This window comes from Haemaphysalis longicornis, unplaced genomic scaffold, assembly GCF_048455015.1.
Source record: "Haemaphysalis longicornis isolate Haplotype H1 unplaced genomic scaffold, Haemaphysalis longicornis Haplotype H1 scaffold_9, whole genome shotgun sequence".
Lineage (NCBI taxonomy): Eukaryota > Metazoa > Arthropoda > Arachnida > Ixodida > Ixodidae > Haemaphysalis > Haemaphysalis longicornis.
This window is the reverse complement of record NW_027526460.1, coordinates 135,244,179-135,265,693: the sequence shown is the minus strand read 5'-3', so window position 1 is coordinate 135,265,693 and position 21,515 is coordinate 135,244,179. Positions and strand designations below refer to the sequence as shown.

At 45.4% G+C, this 21,515-nt stretch overlaps 1 protein-coding gene and 1 long non-coding RNA gene across 3 annotated transcripts in view; one reads left to right on the top strand and one right to left on the bottom strand.

Moving 5' to 3' along the window:
* Positions 1–337: 337 nt before the first annotated feature.
* LOC144153799 (pancreatic lipase-related protein 2-like) overlaps positions 338–21,515 on the bottom strand; it is a 41,078-nt gene continuing 19,900 nt past the window's right edge. For both annotated transcript variants that reach the window (XM_077685526.1, XM_077685527.1), the window contains exons 9-11: positions 6,310–6,662; positions 4,763–4,883; positions 338–1,177 (exon numbers count right to left, since the gene is read on the bottom strand). In XM_077685526.1, coding sequence (XP_077541652.1) covers positions 6,377–6,662 — 286 coding nt within the window. In that variant the 3' untranslated portion in view covers positions 338–1,177; positions 4,763–4,883; positions 6,310–6,376. The remainder of the gene's footprint in view (positions 1,178–4,762; positions 4,884–6,309; positions 6,663–21,515) is intronic.
* On the top strand, positions 13,622–20,277 carry LOC144152070 (uncharacterized). The gene is made up of 3 exons (XR_013319044.1): positions 13,622–14,016; positions 15,554–15,823; positions 18,705–20,277. It is a non-coding gene; the product is annotated as an uncharacterized LOC144152070 (long non-coding RNA).

The following is a 21,515-nucleotide window of genomic DNA, read 5'->3' as shown; positions in this document are numbered from 1 at the left end:
ACCTAACGTTTTTCATAGTGCGCGAACAATTACTGGTGGGATTTTTTATTTGAAGTGCACCGAATTCGCGGTCATTCTGTGTAATAGAGAAACCAAAGACGCTCTGAAAGACAAAGGCTGCTTGATACTTAATAAAGAAACTTGCTCTCCTCTTTTTCGGTTAGTTTCAACTGTAACACGAACACACATAAAATAATTATAGCCTCCACGATCAAAGCTTAAACGTTTTGTCATCTCTATAATCTTGATCATTTTTTAGCCTGTTCTGCTCAAGTCGTGCAGGGCTTGTGCTGAATTTTTTTTTTAACAAGTTTTCATTTTTTATGTTGGTGTTCTTCGCAGAACCTATAAAACCTTTATTTGTGTTAGTGAACAACCGTACAGTTTCAAAGAAGAAAAGAGCAATTTCCCAAATGAATGAGGTGAATACCCAAAAGAACATAATCTTTGGTTTCTAATTTTTGTTTATTTGCTGCAGTAAAATATGTTCAAAACCAGTATTGCAATTAGAACGACTCGGTTGGAATAAATTTTCTGGTTAGAACCTGTAGGAAAGGAAATACTTTTTGAGTATTTGCCTGGCGCCTATCAATAAACTAACATTTCTAACCAAACAGTACAGCACTAAAACAGCGTGTACGGAGCTTTGCTTCAGGAACTACATACCACCCAGACATTAACCGAGTACTTCAGGGAATGCAAATTTTTTGAGTATCCTCGACTGAGTGCAATTAACACGAAGCCGCCAGCAGCTTCGGTGCTGAAGCTTCTCTTTCCTTCAGGTGAAGAACAAGGCAGCCATCAAAACCACGCAGTCACAGTGTTTCAGGTGGCTTGGCAAAGATATGTTGTCGTTCTGCGCACAGTCCTGGTGCTTCTGCTGATTGGAAGCCCCTCGCTGCCTGCACCGCACTGCAGCTTCGTCTCTGAGTGTAGCGCTGACCTCGAGTTCAGCAGCCTATTCGGTGTCTCCGCCGTTGTAATGTCCCGTCCAGACTCACTGGGCGCCAGTTGCTCAGTTGCAAAGCGGTTTCACAACGCACTGGAGTTTTTCTGACGTTCCGCAGCACTTTCCGAACTTCCAGGGCCGACAACGCGTCCAGGCACCATTAGCTCCATTAACTGCCTCGCTTTATCACTGACCGTCACTACGATGTTCCGAGCTGTCCACAGAACCCTGAAAACGAAATAAAAAGGGTGAGGATTTTAGTTCCTCCAAGCACTTACCGATTGATTGCGTATAAGAAAAAAAAAATCAAGCATGACCAACTGAAAATATTAGGCATTGGGTCGTAGTATGTGGTAGCAGTGAAACACCTTCCTTTCTTTTTGTGTTTCTCAAGGTACACTAATGACGGGTTCTTTTTACGTTTAATGTACCAGGACTCTAGAACGTTTCTTTGATCTTGTGCTCTACCACGCCTCATACACTTCTAAAGAAACTAATATATTGTCAGCGTCGAAAATTTCGTGTATTGACCAAACCAGCTTATTATACTCTCGCCGAATTTCACCAATGCGTCGCGGCTCACCGAATGATGAACAACCACTAATAATGCGTTATATCGGGAATCCGTTCAGACCTAATAACGAAAAGAGGTCCCGCTGGACAACTGAATTCGCAATGTAAACACCATTGCATCTATGATCGTTCAGGTTGTGTCCTTTCAGTCGCCCTAAGTGGTAAAATAGTTGGATTCTTTTGAAAAAATTAGTTTGTGTACTTTCAAGGCCAAACCATTATCGAGAGGGCAACGAAGAGAAAAAATATCAGTTAAGCAGACTTCGAAAATTGTTTGCATATGGCAGTATTAAACGTATACCTATCGAACGCATATCGAATGTATAAGAGACGGAGATACCAGCTCTTTTATTTTCCAAGCAGATACATAACTTTAATTATTGGCGTCCCCTTAGACACGTGACAGAAATAGTTTGTGCGCACACGGGTATGCGCAACGCTGATATATTTTAGCGGCAAGCCCGCGAAGTAAAAAATTCAGAGAGGCACTTCAGACTGCTTACTTATTGGATTGCAAAATTATTAAATTTTATTTCAAGCTGTGCGATCTTTCGTGTCCAATGGTAGGACTATCGTGAATACAGTAATACGTCGTTATAACGATGCCCTCGGGAGAGCGAAAAATTTCGTTATAAGCGCTATTTCGATATAAGCGACTATTCGAGAAAACCTAAAGCACTTGAAATATAATTGCGCCACAGTTGCGAGCAATCAAAGCGCAATGTATTCAGTGAAGCAAACATTTATTCAGGTGCAAAAAAGGCAGCGAACTTAGGCTGTTTTAAGTTCTTTCCGAGCGCGAGCAATCCCTACTCCAATTTGATCAAGCATTGCATGACGCTGTGGTCGCCGCACATAAAAGTGCCAGTGGCAGTGTCCAATTTTATCGGGGTGCGTGCGGGCGTCACAGAAGGCTACGAGTGTTTCGCGCTGGAAAGCGCCGCAGACGCCGTGACTCGAGTCTGAGGTTGTGTATGTTGGGATGAAAAAAAAAATGGTTAACCGCACAGCTCAATCATGAAAACTGACCGATTTTGCACTAGCTGCTTTGCATGATCGCTGGGAAATCTTTTCCCGAGGTGTGGAGCCTTGAAGTTTGTAACACAAGAGTTTTTTGGCGCCCAGTTGTCTACGAGACTGCTCATTCTATGGAACGAGTGTCGGTGTTCGCACACCGTCGCGTCCACGCCTATGACCAATGTCTACGAACAAAATTCAATGGCACTACCACGCATTTGGACAGTTTGTCTAGAGTCGTACGGGGCGAATCGAGCATGAACGACTCAAGAAAATTGCTGGGAAAACACCAGCTTGCGTTGACCCGCCAAGTGACAGCCTGACTCGCCGCTCAGTCGCCCCAGCTCGGCGACGCCTCTTCACTTCGCTCTAAGCTGGTCAAGCTCTTCGTGCACTTCGAGTAATGTGGCTTAGAATGCGTGCGTTTTGGTTGGGACGAGAGGAAATTTCGAATAATGCCATATTTCGAGTAAATTAATTTTATTATAACGAGAGATTACTGCATGTCCTCTTAGTTCTGTTACGGCAATGTCTTCATCACGGAAGGCATATAAGTCTTGAGTGTAGTCTTCGCGTCGTAACGGTTACGGTGGTATCGGCTAGTGGGCGCTTCAAGCTGCAGCGAGCGCCTGCCTGTTTGCTCGCTGTGCGGCACAGATGCGTTCCCTTGAAATGTTATTCTGAAACGATCTTCCGGGGGACCCTGTTTTACAGGGGCCACAAGTGTGGCACTTCAGAGTTCATGGCAGTAGAGACAGCGCAGACATACCGAAGCGCGTCCAGTGGGGAGATTATCCTTTCAATACCATCACCAGGATCCTTTCCTATTGACACGGTTTTGTTGTGCTACTATGACTGACAACCCTTTTTAGCGACACAAATATGCAATTAGGGTAGGCGTGTTTTGGAACTTTTCTAATTAGCATGCTCAAAGTACTCATGTAGGCTTCCAGTGGTTGGACTGCGTCCTCTTATTATCATCCTTGTGACCCTTTTTTTCTTTGCGCCGTTCCATTTCTATCTCTGTCACTATGCATCTGAAAGGCGTCGCCAATAGCCCTGGTCAGACCTGCATATGCGCTCTTGCGTAAACACGCTTCGCTACTTTCGAAACTAGGGTGTTCAAAGTGCTCCTATTGTCCTCCAGGGGTGCGATTATGCCTCTCATAAGGACCTGTAAGGTCCTTTTCTCAATTAGTTCTTTTCGTTTTCTTCTGATGCTTTAGGAGGTGGATTATTTTCTTCCTTTCTTTCATTCTTGGCTCTTGTAAGCCGTACATATTCAATATTAACGTAAAGGTAATTTGCCACTTGCGCTATTAGCATGCTCGAATCACTCGTGTAGGCCTCAGCAGTGTGTCTAATGCACTTTTTGTGCAGTAGGCCATGACCCATTTACCAGTTACAACTTTTGTTTTCCAAAGCCAGTGCTCGTCCATGATGCGGGTGTGTGTGTAGGAATCGCTTTCCGTGGGACAGGCGTTGGAATCGCAGACACACTTATTCTCTCTTTGTGCCTTTCTTCAGTATGCGCTGTCGTCTGTTTTAGGAACTCCGTCAGGTCACGGCAACACCGGACACCACAATTTCACTTTGCGGGGCATCAGATGCTTTTCCACTAAAAGAGCTAATTTTTCCTAGCCCTTTAAACTTATATCCTCTTCGTTATGCAACATTGATGAGAATTATTTACTGCACCTTGCCTCGAAACCGTAGATAATGAAACACTCTCTACGGTAACACACACCCACACACACACACGTACGGACGCACGCACGCTCGCGCACGCCCAAAAGATTTAGATATAAATATGGTTGAGACAATGAGATAACGAATTATAATAAAATTAAAGTGTTAAAAGTACTGAAATCAACAACATTGAGAAAGTAAAAGATTGTAAAAATTCATGGTCAACATCATAAATATTTATATAACACGAAGCCCTCAAAGAATAACTTGAAAAATTAACAAGTTCTACCTGATTTGTATATAAAAATAAACAATTTGAACGCACATTTTAAACAATTTGAACGCATATTTTGTCCCGCATGCCCTCAATACGTAGAACTGCGCTCATTCAAAAACTGTATCTCTTCACCCCAACGCAAAGTTTGTTATTTTTGAAAAACAAGAACACGGCATGGAACCAATTCTTACTGGCGCCTCAGCAAAAATGTTTGTTTCCCACTAAGGATGACCAAAAAGGAAAACGAGTAAGCTAACCTGAGCACAGTAATCTGTCTTCTTCGTGGCTGGAAGGATTTCATTCCAGCAGCAACTGGAATGTCATGCCGTAGCTGTATCTTTGGGGTAATTTGTACTTGCGTCACCAATTCGCATCTGACTGTCAAAGAGAAGGAAAAAGCAAATAACAACAGCAATTATGCGTACAGTGTGGGCCTCACATTACGTTCATGTACAGATATCTTCTTTGGCGAAACAAATGCAACATAAATATTCTCAAGACCAACAATAGTGTTGTGAGAATTATGTGGAGAGAGAATGGTACATTTAAGGGAAACATTTGTATGTTTAGAGTTTTCTTGTATAAATCACTTTGTTTCCGGAAAGCAAACACCGAGGTTTAGGAGCATCTGCAAACTTACGCATCTTTATTACTATTTATGGTCGCTCGTGTTATCCCCCACAAAGTAAATTCGGACAAAAGCAAATATATTATATCAGTCAGCCACTGCATACTTTTACTCTTTTTAAACATGATCGCTATCATAACAGTGTTCACAACAGTGTAGTGGCTGGCAGTCTCCAGACAGGTGATGATTGTGGGATTTAACACGCCAAAGCAACACCTGGTCTATAAGGAGCGCCGTAGAGGACAGCTCCGCATTTTTTTGGCGATCTGGGGATCTTTAATGTGGGTCTAAACGTAGACACATGTGCTTCCTGGCTTTCCTCCTCCATCAGAAAATCAGCCACCACTGCCAAGATCGAACGGGCATCCTTGGGTTTACCAGCACCACGCCTTATTCACTGAGCCACCGCTCCGGGTCACCTCTAGACTGGGGATGGAGTTCACGGTTAAAAAGGTCATTGAACCTCTTACCCTGCTCCCACGACCTGTCTGGGAAGCGCATAAATGTTAATAAAATATGATTTCAAAATGAATCACAAACTATCTTTTAATTGAAATTTCACTATCCTTTATTTACTGATACATTAAGACGAACGCAATTAAATGTAGGCTTAATAAAATGCGCCAGTCAATTTCGTGCTAAGATTTACAAGCGAGGGAGCCGTCCCCTACCGTATAGTGGATTCAGTTCTCACAACATATAGAAAACGTATACTGGTCATATAATGTACAGGCCCCATCCAAGAAGACATATCGTCCTTCCACGATGCAAACTATCGTATTTGAACCTTGAAGAGCCGTTGTGCATTCAGATAGGCCGGCCGGGAATTTCGGTACTCTTGAATTAGCTTCGTAACGCTGTTTTCCAAATGTGGGATGTTGTAAGCGGACAAATTGCACCTCAGCTATGACACGCACCGGAGTGGAATGCTCCATATTAATTTATATCAACTGGGCATGCTTGACGTGCTGTGAAGTTTTTTTTTTTCTCACGTCCACCTGGCAAACTACCCGCGATCGACGGACGGGATCAGTTGATTGATTAATGATAATATTTTATGGCGCAAATGCATCACAGGCAAAGAACGAACCTGTTTCATCGTCTGCAGCAGCACAAAGCATTAGCTGCTCAATCACTTCTCCCAGACGTTAGTTAAAACTTGGGAAAACTTCTTACCCTCGCAATCCCACCTGCAAGCTCGGGAAGGCACCCGTGGCAACGAATCGAGAGCTGATTCGGCAGCTCAAGGTTTCCTGGCCGGTGGTGTGAGCGGCAGCGGACGCGCGTCGACTAGTCCTGCGCCAACCAGTGCGGTTGTCGATGCAGCGGCTTCGGCGGCGTCTTCGAGCCGGAGGGTCCAGACAAGGCGCGGTGGCCTCGGCTGGCTGCCCAGCACAGGATCGCTGAGGACTTGCCAGATGAGGCGGGCCACACGCTGTGACGGTGGAGGCTGGCAGTCCTCGGGCCGCACTCGCAGCTTGACGGGCTGTCCGTCCGGCAGCCGTGTGCGGAGGCCGCAGTACGAAACTCTGCACGAACGATAAAAAAAAAGCTAGCAGTTTGGTTAAACTTTTGTACGCCTCTGTTTTTGCACGAAGACCTTCCGTAGATTTGCGTGAAAAATTAACTTCACGTGATAGTCCTCACAGTATTAGTCGCAAAAATGCATTTGGCGATTTCACCCTGAAAAATTTTCGAAAGGCGCGGAATTCTCTTCGGTGGTCCGTTCAAAAAATATGCTTGTTTTCCTTTTTCTTTTCATTTTATGTTGCCGCTGCAGCGCCGGCAGACCGATGGTTTCCAGACACCTTCATGCGTTGTTCGTGTAAGCCTATTATGGCTTCAAAGACAGCTACGAAGCGTCCGTAAAATCAAGACTATCAGAGACCACTCTTTAATGATTATGCTTGAGTTTGATGTGGGTTTGAGTTTTAGGTATGAGTGGGTAAGGGGCGACGTTTAGGTGAGTTTCATGACGCTCAACCAACAGCGGCTTGGGCATGCCTGTCTGTTATCAATCCTAGTTGTGGCACTGCAGTTGATGTGACGCCCAGAAAACTGTTTTTAGTTTGAGGTGAGGTCATTTATCGACCAAGTCTGTTCTTCATCCGATAGGGCGACGTGTGGCGCCTGTATGGCACGTTGATTTTGCTGGCTGGTGAATCTTGCCCTGTGCGAGGGGCCTAGAACCGCCCAATGTAGGTCCAAAGCATGCCGAAATGACGCAGTTTGTGTTAAAAGGCAAGCGAACTTACATGTTACGGATTCTATGCGACTGCATAGCAGCTCTACTGCCATTAGTGCGCGTCCCCTACGCGCTTGTACTGGTGCCTTCTGAATGATTTCAAGCAAACCCGGCCTTATGGTGCGCCAAATAACGCCTATGGCGACGGGGACAAACCCATACCCTCTGTTGGCGCCACCACCAGCCCCGTATTTGTTTTTCCACCTTCCCCTCCCCCAATTTCCCTGCCGGTGGAACAGCCGAAACGCTCGAACATCTGCGCTAAAACTGTCCCCACAGCCCTTATTCTCCCCTACAAGGCGGCGGGCACTGCGGCTCCGACCTGACTATCCCACGGATGGTCACGGCGAGGGCTGCTGCGGTCACCGGTACGCCGGTTACCACGCCTCCCCTGACTGGACCGGAAAGGACTTTATTGAAACAAACCCTGCAGTAGGCAGGAGCCGGGTTACGGCTCCGCCTCGACGTGGCCTGGCGTCGCGTCTTCTTCTGCGACCCTACTCGTCACAAGCCCGTTTTACGGAGCCCGTGCCTTTCGAGCGCGGCGAAGACCTGCTGGATGGCCCATGACTGGTCTGTCTTGCTTGTAGATTCGATGGCTCTCTGGAGTTCCTCCGGATACTCTTCGAAGTGAGCGCCGTCTGGGTCGGCGGCACAGTCCCACATGATGTGCCACCGGTTGGCCGGTCCTTTCTTACACACACTGCACTGATCACTCGGGTACTCGTTCGGGTACATTTGGTGTAAGGAGGCCGGCGACGTTGTCGACGCTGTTTGGAGTCTTCTTAGATGTATCGCCTCCTCGCGGCCCAGTTCCCGGTGGGGCGGCGGGTACGCTCGTCTGGCCAGACGTAGGGCCTTCAGTGTTTCTCCGTAGCCCCTGGCTCTGTCTTTGGTTTCCGTCCACCACTCCCACTCGGGACGAGTGCCCACGTTGGGAGCGCGGTGAGTGATAGCGCGCGCTTCCCTGTGGGCCGTCTCGTTGGGGTTCGGCGCGTACGGTGAGCGGTTTCCTGCGTGCGCAGGGATCCACCTGACCTCCACTCGTCTTCCGTCTCGAACTCCCGATCTTTCTATAATTCTAGCCGCCTTGCCGCTCACTCGACCTCTTTCCAGGTTGCGGACGGCCTCTTGCGAGTCGCTCAGGATTGTGTCGCAACCTCCCTCAGACATCGCCAGGGCTATGGCGATCTCCTCGGCCTCGGTGGCGTTCTCGCACTTCGCGCTCGCCGATTTGGAAACCCGTCCTGTGCGTGCATTCACAGTCACCAACGCGTATCTTCCTTGCCCGTACTCCGCCGCGTCAACGTACCTAGTCCGCGTGTCCCCGCAGTACTGTTCGACGAGAAACTTTGCTCTCGCCCGTCTTCTCTCTTGGTTGTGCTCCGGGTGCACGTTCCTCGGGATGGGGCTCAACCGCACGTTCTCGCGCACCTTCTCGTCGAGTTCCTGGAGGTGTCTTCCTGTGACCCGGTAGCCGTAGCCCAGGGTCTCGAGGATGCTTCTACCCGTCTTAGTCTCCGCCAGCCGCTCTCGCTGCGCTTCCAGTTGCGCCTTGATGATCTCGTCCACCGTGCTGTGGACGCCCAACTGCAACAGCCTCTCGGTGTTCGTAGACTCGCGCAGTCCGAGTGCCCTCTTGTACAATCTACGGATCATGGCGTCGATCTTATTCTTGTCGGTCTGCGTCCACGTGTGGTACGCCGCCGTGTACGCCACGTGGCTGATTGCGAAGGACTGGACCAACCTTGTGAGCCCTTCTTCACGCATGCCCGCCTTCTTGGTTGACACTCGTCCCTTGAGTGAGGGGCCTTTAAAGGCTCAATAAAACCTCTTTCTTGCACATACTCTTACTCTCGCTCCCTCTTTGCACCCTGTCTCTCCCCTTTCTTGACCCTACTTTAAGTAGCTTGGAAGCACAAGCGCTTTCCGATTTTTAGCATTGATGTGGCTGACCAAGCATAATCGGACACTTAGAGCACACTTAACTTTCCATTCGAGCGCAGCTTTTCGTATGTCCAGTGCCTCGGCGGGAAAAATGAAACAGCTGCGAATTCGCGCACACATAGTCAAGAATGGGATTGGCTTGGTTGGCGCGGGCAGTACAGGTGGCTTTCACGAAGATTTCATTCTTAAAACGAGAAATTTGATTTCTTGTTCACATTAGGCGACAAAAAAAGTCTTGTTTAAGCTGCTCCTTGTAGGATTATTTTAAAGCAGACGTATCTTCGACTAACATTATTACTTCATCCATTTTTAATGCCCCCATCATTTTACGCACTGACATTAATTTCGTTCAGTCTGCATAGTATCTTGTCAATTCAATTATTTGCTTTAATGAGACAATCGCCCTAAACTAGCGTGGTACTATCAGCGTTATCGGTATTATCGGCATAAGATCGGTATTATTGTGGAAGGATATGAACTTGCATTTCTCAGGCTGCGGTATTGTGCACTGGTCAAAGCTTTACTCAAATAGAGACAACGAGAGAAAAAAAGGCTATGCTTTCTATGGCATTCAAGGTCCCCTACATGCTTCCCGGTAACTAGAGCCACCGATAGAGGGCGCAGTGCTCTCAGGTGCGTGGGTTTCTCTCCCTCCTCCTGCAGGAGGGAGCAGGGAGGGAGCCTTGTGCCGCCCACGTTAAGCTGAGATTGCTTTGCGCGAACCGTAGAATTTGCGCGGTGACGCCGCTGCCGTTCTTTGCCAAGCGCCCGTTGACGCTCGAGCTGACGTAAGAGAACCACGGCTCCTCTGTTTTAGCAATTTTCACACTGGATAGAACTGTGTTTGGTTTGCTTGCTTTCTTGTTGTTGTTGTTGCTGCTGCTGCTGTTGTTATTCAGCTTGGACCACAGAATTTTTTACTTAGCAGTCAGGCCAATGTCATCTAAGTAAGACAACATGCTTTTGACAGCTTGATGTTACTCTGAGAGAGAAGTCCATGGTCATAGAATGACGCGAGTTTCCTTTGCTTATGCTACTGATTGATGAAAAATTATCTTTGCTGAGTTTTTCTTGCTCACCAAGTTTTGCTCTTGGCATTAGTGCAAGTCTTGTGATAAACATTGAGGTGTTAGCTGGCTTTCGCGCGTTTTAGTTAGTATGTTGTTTGTATTTTCCCCTTTTCAGTGTGTGTTTTCAGAGCATACGATGTCAAGTATACAGGTGGTTCTCGTCTTTTTCGTTCACGCCAGCAAAGGGACACTGAAGTGCACACTAAACATTTTAACACCCTTAAAGGTGCTAAAAGGGTGCACTCAACATTTTGCACCCTTTTTGCACCTTTTAAGGACTAAAACATTGCTCCGGCACCCAATCATGAGGGTGCCACATATTAAGGGGTGTAAATCTTAACATTTTTACACCCTTTAAGGTGCAAGGAGGGTGTACAGAACATTTTGCACCCTTTTTGCACCTTTCAAGCACCCAAATATTGCTCGGGCACCCCACCTCGAGGGTGCCAAAATTCAGGGGTGTAATCAACAGTTTCATAGGGTGCTACGACCGTTAAAGGGGTGCTAAAAAGTATTTCTTCTCGATTGGGGTGTTACCACGGCACCTTATCGTTAGGGTGCCTAAAAGAACGGTGTGTGAATGCAAGCATGCAAAACTGCACAATAACAGGCTGAATGTTTAAACCGCACATTGCACTATTTCACCTCCCGTTGAGAGAATAAATATGAACTCTCCACATAGACCAGGGGAAAGGCTCTAAAATATCTGTTCGTAAATTGAACAAAACGTGCTGAATGTTTAAATTCCACTCTGCACTAATCTACTGCTTCGAGTGTATCACAAGGTTCGTTTCGATGTCTGGGTGCACGGGAAGGAAAGGCTACAAAATGCCTCTGGTAGTCCTATTAATAAAACTTTTACGCGAGGCATCGGTGTCCTCAACGAAATCGAATTTACCTAAGAATTTGTTCCCGTATTATTATGCCCCGGGCAAAAATTCCAACAAGACTTTCTTGTTGGGCTCACAGCACGCCTGTGGGGCCAATACGAAGTTCTGTCGGCACTCTATCGTTCCAATAGCCTAGTCTTCCAACAGGGAGTTTAACCTTGATGGCGTTTGTGGGGCCAATAAGAAGCTCTGTCGGCACTCTATCGTCCCAACAGCGTAGTCTTCCAACAGGGAGTTTAACCGTGATGGCGTTTACCGGCTCGCCAACACGATAAGTCAACGCCAACAGACGCCTCGTTCGTAATCAGTGGCGCGAGCGCGCCATCAGACAGAACCGACAGACGCCCTGAAGGTGGTTTTTAGGGCCTAAACAGCAGCGTCTATGTCTGGCATACGTCAACGTTTGTGTTCTGAATTTTCCCTTCAGTAAGTAACAGTCAGACGGACGATAACATAACTATGTGAAGATATGCTTTGGCTCATACCACGGCAAGCGCAATCGTTTGTGGCTGCAGCCTCGGTTGCTCTTCGTCCACAACAAACTGAATCGGCTGTACAGCTTTCTTCGAGGGCGTGTATGCAGGGGTTCTATCTTCCTTTTTTGCGCAGGCCGACGGGGGCGGTCGTGTAAAATCATTTTCGCTCGTCGCTGCCGTAGGGTTGCCACCTTCCTGGTTTTGGACCGGCCCGACCGGTTTTTTAAACAGCGGGCCGGTTGCCGGTCCATATCTAAAACCAGCCGTCATCAGCCGGTTTTTTGGCTTTTGTGCCGTGATTATGCCCGTTTTGGCGTTTTATAAGCGTCAATTCAACAACTAAGACGATAAATACGTGTCGACAAGCATAGGCGTGCGCACAGGGGGGGCGGCCGCCCCCCCTAATCATCTGAAGGGGGCGCCAAATTTGCCCCATGCCTTGCCGATGTAACACATGAAAGTAAAATTTCTGCTCAGAAATATTTTGTGTGTGTTGCAATTCCATCACATTGAAATAAAAATTTTATAACCATCCCTCTTTGCACTGCGTTCGCACCGCAAGGCCTTCAGTGAGAAGAGGTCGGGAGTTGCTCTGGGGGGGGGGGGGCGCAGCGGTAAGACTTTGCCCCCCCAAATTGAGAACTCTGCGCACGCCTATGTCGACAAGCTGCGCAAAGACACGCGAGCAGAGAAAATACGCGGGCGAGCGCGCTGCCTCAGATGGAGGGGGACCTAAGGGAAGAACAAAATAACGAAATTCTACCGCCGCGGTCAGCAATTGCGGTTACTTTTCAGTGAAGCACATGCAGAGCGATTAACCAAGCTCTCAATCACTTTCAGTACAAACGTTATGTTGATTTCTCTCTAGGAAAACACTATAATAAATGGCACTGCATGTTAAAAAACATGGCGTCTTTTTTCAACACAATCCCCCCCCCCCCCCCCCCCCCGGAAGGCCGTTTTTTTTTTCTGGGAAAGGTTGTAACCCTACGCTGCTGTTCTGCCTACCTGCTTGCTGTACCTATTACGCCGTCGCCACCGCAAATCCCCACTTGTTACAAACTCAGAGGTTTTCGCACTGTTAGCAGTCGTTTTACACGATGGGTTTGATGCGCCTGACATGCCAGGAGTGACATCGCTTGTAGTATTAGAGCGACGTTGCTTGTCTGCAAGACGGTGCCGGTCAAACAAGCGTTATCAACGCCATAATTCTAACGGCACATTCCATTTATTTCGTGGCTGCCGTGGCTAGCGCAGAAAAGGTCGGGTTGACTGCGATAGCTTTTCTTGAGTCAAATAATGGAGCTTTGGCTCAATCGCTTGCAGCGCTAGCAATGCGGCCTCGTCTGCAAGACCGGAGCGTGAGAAACAAGCGTTAGGACAGCCAGAATTTCAAAAATGCAGCATAAACTAGACCATCGTTAAAGGAGGCGATGACTAGACACAAGCAACAATATTCGTTGACAACTTACGTAAGTATAGAGTTGTTTTAGGCACCTCGAACACTGCCGCCGACATAGCTGTATGTTAACGCGTCCGTTTACTGTTTTGTAGGTCAATGGTTCGATTCCTCGTCGAACATGTTTTTTTTTTTTTTTTACGTGAGGGTTTCATTAGCTCCTTTTTTAACGACCAGGGTAAGCACCTGTTCCTTGCTTTCTATCACGCCGACATTTACCGCCCTCCTCCTAAACCCAAAGTAGCTCGTTTTCTCGCACGTTCTCTCTTGAGAAGCCCGCCGTCAAAACAAAACCAAAACAAACGTCAAACCTCTTTACAATATCAGTATATATGTCAATTACTTTATGTGTATTTACTTTTTGTGTTTAAAAACCTTAAATTTAAGTTATAAACACATTTCAGACTTTGAAAGCAGAAAGATAATTACCAACATTACAGTAGTAACACAATTTTCGTCAAACATAGAGGTGCTGCATTTGAAGTCTGGCAACTATCTCTCACTTTTGTGTGTGTTTTTTCATGGCGTTTTGTGCCGAGTGGTTGGTGGCGTGATTCAATCTGTTTTATCTATTTCAAGCTTAAATCATAGTTATAGAAGCTTTATGGGTGATGTCTACCCTTCTAACCTACGCGTGTGTTGAACATGGGGACCCCGGAAGAACGATCATCGCCGGATAAAATACTGCGCGTCAAAAGTGGATGACATTGCATCAGAACAAAGCGTGTTCGTGTGTCCGCGAGATGAAGACGACTGTGAAGGAGAATTTTACGTTGGAAACATCGTTTTTGCTCGGGTAAGTACGCATTTTTTATTATTCTGTATTTGGTTGGAATGAGTTCTGGTGTTTATGGGTCAGTAATTCGCTAGACCCCCATCTCGTTTGCTCTGAGAGCCTACGTGAGTTAGTATACTTGTTTGGCGCCCAGTCCACCGTTTCCGCAGAAGTCAGCATCAATTTACGCTGAAGCTAGACCTTGGCTACGATGCTCGCGCTATGGTACACGGCTGCTAATAATTTCACATCACGCAAGGCTCTTTAACACCGGGGCGTTTGTTTATGTGTCTCTCAAACAGTGCCTTTGCGGTTGCAGATCGCAGTCGCAATTTCGCGTGAGTGGCACAACGCTGTGATTAGTCCTCCCTCGTGAATACCCGCGGTATACCAAGAAATAACATGAACAGGAGGTTCCCTGGAAGTGCATGTGAAAACGCGTACACGTGATTCCGTGGCTGGCGTCTCGTAGGTGTTGTGAAATCTCTCTCCCCCCCCCCCCCCCCCTTCACGAATTCCGTGCAGTGCGCTTCGCAGCTATTGCGCTCGCGAGACCGGCGACCGTACGCCTCGCGGTCTTCGGGCCGCGATATGTGTGCTGTTCTCGTGAAGCTCGACAACAGCGAAATTGCCGTACTCGCTCGCCAACGCGCCCCGACAGCGTACGCGTCGACCGGGTGCTGACGGAGTTGTGCTGGAAGAAAAGCAGGCAAGAGATGAGGGCGCACGAGGTGTAGTTAAACATGAGAATTTACAATGTGCAAAGTGGAGAAAATAGTATGCAAGGGCCGGAAACGGTGAGAGAGTTCGGGCCGCGCGCCAGCGAGCGAGTGCGGTAATTTACGTCGCCGAGTTTCACGAGTCCGGCACGAATATGACGACGCCCGTCTGAGAGTTCATAGAGGTATAGAATTCACATACGTGCAAATTGAAGGTGAAATGCGCGCATGTGGCCTCGCAGGGAGTTAGCATAGTCTCGGGGTAGTGGGGGAGATTTCACAACGCCTACGAGGCGCCTGCCGATTCAGTCAGAGTAGCTCTCGGGAAGTCTGGGGCTTGATATCAGAGGCATATGTATTGTTTAAATTAGTGCAGAAAATTGAGCCAATTCGCAAGTTCTCATTTTCGCAAAACCGCAGGCCATACAGAGACTAACAAGAAAGCTGTAGGCACTCACTCAACTCGATTTATATTGGAGAATTGAACGTGCAGATACAAGTCAGACATTGAAATGGAGGAGCCTCAACTAACACACCAGTTCCGATTGAAAGCAAGGGATACAGATGAGCTGCTAGCATGTGTTCCATGCAAATTAGCTCAGTAGCTAGCTTTGCATATATCATGCATACCCCACTCACAGTACCTGCGGGTCTAATAAATACATTCTTACTGTGACCTAAATTTCACTTGGGGTGTTCCGGGAATGTTCTTATTAGTGCCTTGGAGGTTACTGTCTTTAAACGATTAAAAATCTACTTGATGTAAGCATTCGTGCTTTGTGTGTGCTCTTCTTGTATTTCAACAAGTGTCAGCACACTCACAGATTATGCACCTGCAGGTGCTGCTGCTGGCTGTCCTGGGTCAGCTGCCTTCCAGTCCAGTTTCAAAGGCTTTGCCAGGGCCTCCCTTGGCCAACCGACACTGCACCTGCTGTACCCAAGTACTGCCTGGCCTTTCGTTGGTGCTCCGTACGCTTTGCCGCCAGGAATGGTCATTCATCCATCATCTGGCCGCTTGGACCACCCGTTCAGAAGTCAGCGCATTTGCTCGACACATCGGTCCAGGCACTGCTGCCATATCGGTGCACCCACCGATTATGTATTTTCAGGTTAGTTATTGCATGTTGTGGAACTTGCCATGATGTATACCTGTTAGCAGTGCTGTGGCCTCTGATTATTTGAAACATTTTCATGAAGCAGTGCTGTGCGTATGGAGCGTGTCATTGCTTAGCAGAGATATTGAAGAGAATCTGGGGCTGACGACTAAAGGGCAAGAAGAGAAATTGAACTGACTTTGAAGCAAGTATTCGTATGTAATCAAGCCAAGCAAACATTTAGGATCTTTCGATATGGTTTTAAACTTGCAATACAAACTGGTCTACTTCAGATCATACTGGTAATAATCATACTATACCGATAAGTACATCCCGCAGTCTGTATAATTCTGACAGCGCTTTTTTCGCAGTCTCTCATGACAGGCACTAATCTCAATGGTTGGAAGATAGTCGAGGTAGCACCAGTCTTTAAATCAGGAGACGGTACTTCACCATTAAATTTCCCTAACAAGCACCATATGCAAGGTCAGGAAACATTTCATCCACTCTCAGGTCGCTAATTATTTTTAAAATCACAATATCACATTCGAGTATCACCACGGTTTTCACAAGGGTTACTTGAGAAAAACAACTTTCAGGATTTGTTCACGATCTACATTGATCCATTGACACAGGCTTACAAACTGCGGTAGTTTTTCTCGATTTTTCTAAAGCATTCAATCGCATTGCACACCACAGACTACTTCTCAAACTTCACCCTAATGTCCTCACTTGAGCAAAAGATTTACATTCTTCTCAAATGCAGTTTACTTCTAATAACTATATACTTCTTTTGCTCGTGCCACTTTGTTGTCCCCCCAGGCAGGTTGCTTGGTCTATCTTCCATGTTGCATATCCTCCCATGTAAGTCTATTTGCAGATGATGTTGTAATTTATCACACAATTTCTTTCAACTACTACCGTCAATGCTTTCAATCTGATCTTAACACAATTAACTCCTGGTGCTGCAAATGGCTAAGGTTGCTTATCTCTAAAACAAAGTGCATGACTTTAACGGTGGCAAGTCTCGGATTGTAAATACTTACTTCATTAACAACAGCCTGATTACCTCTTGAGACAAAGGTGTTTTGGTAGGCCGGTAGGGGAGGGGGGATTACATGGTGGATTTCAAAAGGTACATCGATTGGGAAAATAAGACGTGTGATTAATATTTTCATTTGCACTCCAAAACTCGCTTTATTTCATATGTTTAACCCACTGCCGTGGCTAGGATGGTGTGCTGTGGAGGCGAATGTTGGTTAGATACCGCTTGGTGTAGACGCTTTTCAGATGGAGGCAAAACATAAAGACGCCCGTGTTTGGAGATTTCGATGCGCACAAAAATACCCAGATGGTCAAAATTAATGCGAAGCCTTCCCCTACAGTGCTCCCCATATCCCAAGTGTAGCTTTGGCATGTTAAACCACCGTTTTTTTTTTTCATGTTTTTGGTATAGTACCAGCTGCTGTAGCAGGTGCAACTTAAAGGTAAAATTATACATAATGTTTCCAAGAGCTAAATATAAAGACCATATTGAAGTGCGTTTATGGGTCTATCTCATAGCAGTAGTGAAAGGTTATATACTCTGGTGCAGGTTAAGAACGCCAATGGCTCATGTGGTGTAGTCCAGTGTTTGACGGAATGCCGTGTAGGCAGGTAAAAGCATTATTGCAGTGATGAAACGTAGGTCACTGACCAAGTCAAGAAAGCCATTTAACGGTTTGTTGCTTGTTCACGGTGAGCATGTGTCGTGGAAAACGAAGCTATATATTGGGCATTACGCGGCGCAATGAGTTTGCATAGATATGGTGCAGATTGCCATTCATTATGTTGATAATGTTGGGCGTCGTCTGAACAATGAGGGACTCGAGCAGTAATCGAGAAGATAGATTGCACTCAGTTGTCAGTAATTTTGTCTTGTTCCAGTCGACCACGTGTCCCGTCCTCTCACGGTGCTCTGCCAGTGGACTTGTTTTTGCATGGCCCTTGTTCACTTCGTTCCAGTGCTGCATTAATCTTCTGTGCAGATTGCCCGTTTCGCCAATGTACACTGATTTGCATTCAGCACATGGAATCTAATAAACAATACCCGGAAGCTTGGAGCGTGAGAGGGGGTCTCTCACGCTGACAATGTCAGAACGCAGCTTGCTAGTGGGCACATGCACAATGTATGCACTGCGTGTCTTGAAAATGTGTGCGAGAGTTTCGCCGATGTGTGGGACGTAGGTAATTGCTGCACGTTTTGATGCAGTCGTTGTCCTGAATATAATGCCTAAAGCATTATATTCAGAAAGAAGCGAAGAGGGCGACTAGCAAGAATCCACATTGACATTAGCAGGCAGAAGCGTCCACAAGGCCTGTGTCAAAACGTGCTGCAATTCTCGTCCTACACATCAATCAAACTTTCGCACGCATTTTCAAGAAACACATTGTGCACATCGTGCAGGTGCCCACTAGCAAGCTATGTTCTGACATTGTCAGCGTGAAAGACCCCCTCTGACGCTTCAAGCTTCCAGGTGTTGTTTATGTTTTGAACAAAAAAAGTGCCATTTAAACGTGACACCTCCTTCCTTGCCGATTTCTGATGCCTGATTGTTCAGTTTGTGGGGATACGTTTAGCAGATTGCTCACATGTCTAACCTGTATTTGTGCTTGAGCAGTCAAACGCTGATGTTAGCAGTGAAGTAGGTGAAAATTGTACTTTGATTGTAGTTGTGTGCAGATTACCTACATTGTGTTAATTCTTAGAAAAGCAAAATTGAGGTAACCCTACTAACTGTTCCGCATTGCAGCATTTTATTATGCGAACGTTAAGGAGTTCAGCTGTTAAAGGTGAAATAAACAGTGGTACAAAAAGAAGAGCATCTACTAAACAGAAATATCTTCACAATCGCAGGATGCCAACGGTCCGCCTACCAACTTGTGTCCTGCATCGTTTCTGCTGGCTGGAGCGGTTCATGGAGCACTTTCCAGCTTCTCAAAGTTTGTGGTCAAGCGCTCCTCCAAGTGAAAGATGCCGCAGAGGGATCTTTTGTTTTAATGCCACAATTTCACGTGCTCAGCAGCAAATTTACTCGTAAGGCTTTTTAAATATTCATCACCCAAGAGGGCATGTTACCTTCGTCTTCGGTGGAATGTGTCTGCACTCAGGTTATTTGTGACAGAAACAAGTGGACCACGTCATGAGAGTCGTTGAGGCCTTGATTGTGCATGCTTCTGAAATGACATTTTCATTAAGCTGAATACTTTCCACATATTACGATTTGTGAACAAATTATGGTAGAAGTCATGATTAGTTGTACTACGCTGCAGGAAGGAAATGCCAACATACGTTTTAAGCACCTCTGATATTTCAGATCGTTGGCTGGTGAGCAATAAAACAAAACTGAATTTTTTTTAAAGTAAAATCAAATATTCGTTGTCACCAGTGCATGGCCATAGTAAAAGCTATCTAGTCACCAAATTTAGAATTAGACACGAAATGCCAAGAAAAATAGGGAAATAAACTAGACAGCTGGCTACAATAAACCAATTCGTAAAATTCCTCAATGTCTATCAAGTGATGATTCAGGCGGGTTAGTTAAGATGTCAGTGGGTTTACACACCCAACTTGCAGGGAAGCACATGAGCTCCCAATATTAACATGTTTTTAGTGAAGACCGTCTTCCTTCATTAAGCTGCTTTGCACATTGATGCCAGTCTGATAAATGTCCTGAATTTTTGTTATGATCAATCTTTGTATGGGAACCATATATTTTTATATGATGTCGCTGTGTATTTCTGAAACTATCTAGTCACTAATTCCAATTTGTCGTGGTCAGGTTTTTTCAACTAATTCGTAGCTTTTTAACAATTATGGTATATTTTGTGTGCCTAAAGGAATGCCTCATTGCATGTTTAGCCTATGTAGTGTTGAAAGCGGACATTTTGCTTCAAAGTGGAATGTCGGGCTAGCAACAAGGTACTTCGCGTGCTGCTCACTTTCATTCATGCCATTATTTTTTATATTATCATTTAAAAGTAAAAGCCAACCAATTTGCTGTCGTTTTAATTTTGTCACCTACTTTATACTTTCTTTTTTTTTCAACTTTGTGTAAGGATTGACTATCCATATTTTTATGATACCAAGGCGTTGGACTGGGCTAGCTGGTACATGTTTGAATGGATGAAAAACCATAGGAAAACCCAGGACACAGAAGAGAACGACAGGACAAACTTGTGCCGTCATTCTGTTTTAACTGTTTCCTGTGTTTACCACTGGTTTTTTATGCATTCAAACATTTTTTATGAGTTTGTTGAACAGTGATTAGTTTAGGTGTGTTCAAACAATTGTTGGCTGCGAAGGCTCCCTGTAGCATTTGTATAAGTGCTCTCTGCTTTTTTTTTTGAGCCAATACCCCACCACCAGTCTTCATGAGGTGGTCTTTTGTAGAAATAAGTTGAAATAAATATTTGTTTCCATTGCTTTACATGTTTTGAAAGAATTTCTTGTTCATTCTTGTTTCATTCAACCCCGTTTCAGAATCCTGCTTAAGGCATTTCCTCTGTTATTTTTTTTTCAGAACCAGGAAGGGTGCTCATCCTCGGTTCTTGCTGAAGCAGCAGTATCCATACTTCACACGTGAGCTCTGAACACATAGTAATTATGGTATGAAACATTCTACCAGTATAAGCCTGCTTTGTAGACGTCATGTAGATGTCAAAGCTCTTGACAGTGTAGTCCAATGTCTGGTGTAACGGGCAATGTCTACAACTTGTAAAAAATTATTTTCTGGCTATAATGTTTGTGATTATTTTAAAATGCACATCAACTACTATTTAGAATCGCTGTCTAAATTGGCAGCCATTTTCCTGGTGGATACAGAAAGTGAAAAAGCGCATGTGTAGAGATTTCAGTGCACCTTAAATGTCCCAAATTTGCTAAAGCTAATCCAAAGCACTCCTTGTGGTGCACTTCATATCCCATGTACAGTTTTGCGTAAAAACAGCTAAAAATTTATGATCAATTTAAACTTATTTTAATGTTTTTAAATGCAAATATTCTCAGTTTAAGCTGCCATATTTAGAGTAAAATATTTTGTAACAATTATATAGCTACCAAAGGTTTACAGAAAAGCTTTTTGCTTTTGGTTGTGCACCTTCTTATCAAAAGAAAAATGTTGTTAAGAAAGGCAGAAGAAACCCAACTATGGAAATTAGCAAACCCTAAAGCTGCGGATAGAATGAATGTTTTGTAGAGAATCTTTTGCTGATTTCAGTTCTAGTCAACTCTAAAAAAGTCTATCGACGTAGAATGCTTACCGTGAGGCACCTCGTAATACTAGCCAAAACTAATGGGCCCTGGCTGTTGGCTTTTCATTTGCAACAGTGACAAGTGACCCCACATCCACCGGCAGGGACATAATGCAAGGCACCATGTACAAGCTAGCCTCATGATAAAATAATGTTTTCTGAACAATGGCATTACATTTCAACCATGGGCTTCACCAGGGAACTTGTATGCATTGTTCTGTGATGTTTGCAGTTCTTGTTATTGCTATGTGGGGTCATTTAGTCTAAAGGTATGTTTATAAAACTCCAAATACCACCAAACCTTGCAAGTGCTGTACCATATGAATATTTTTCCGTAAAGCAAAAAGAATAATGCAAACGAAAATAAATGGCTTGGGTACCCAACTTTTATAAGTAGATTATGAGCCGCAGTACG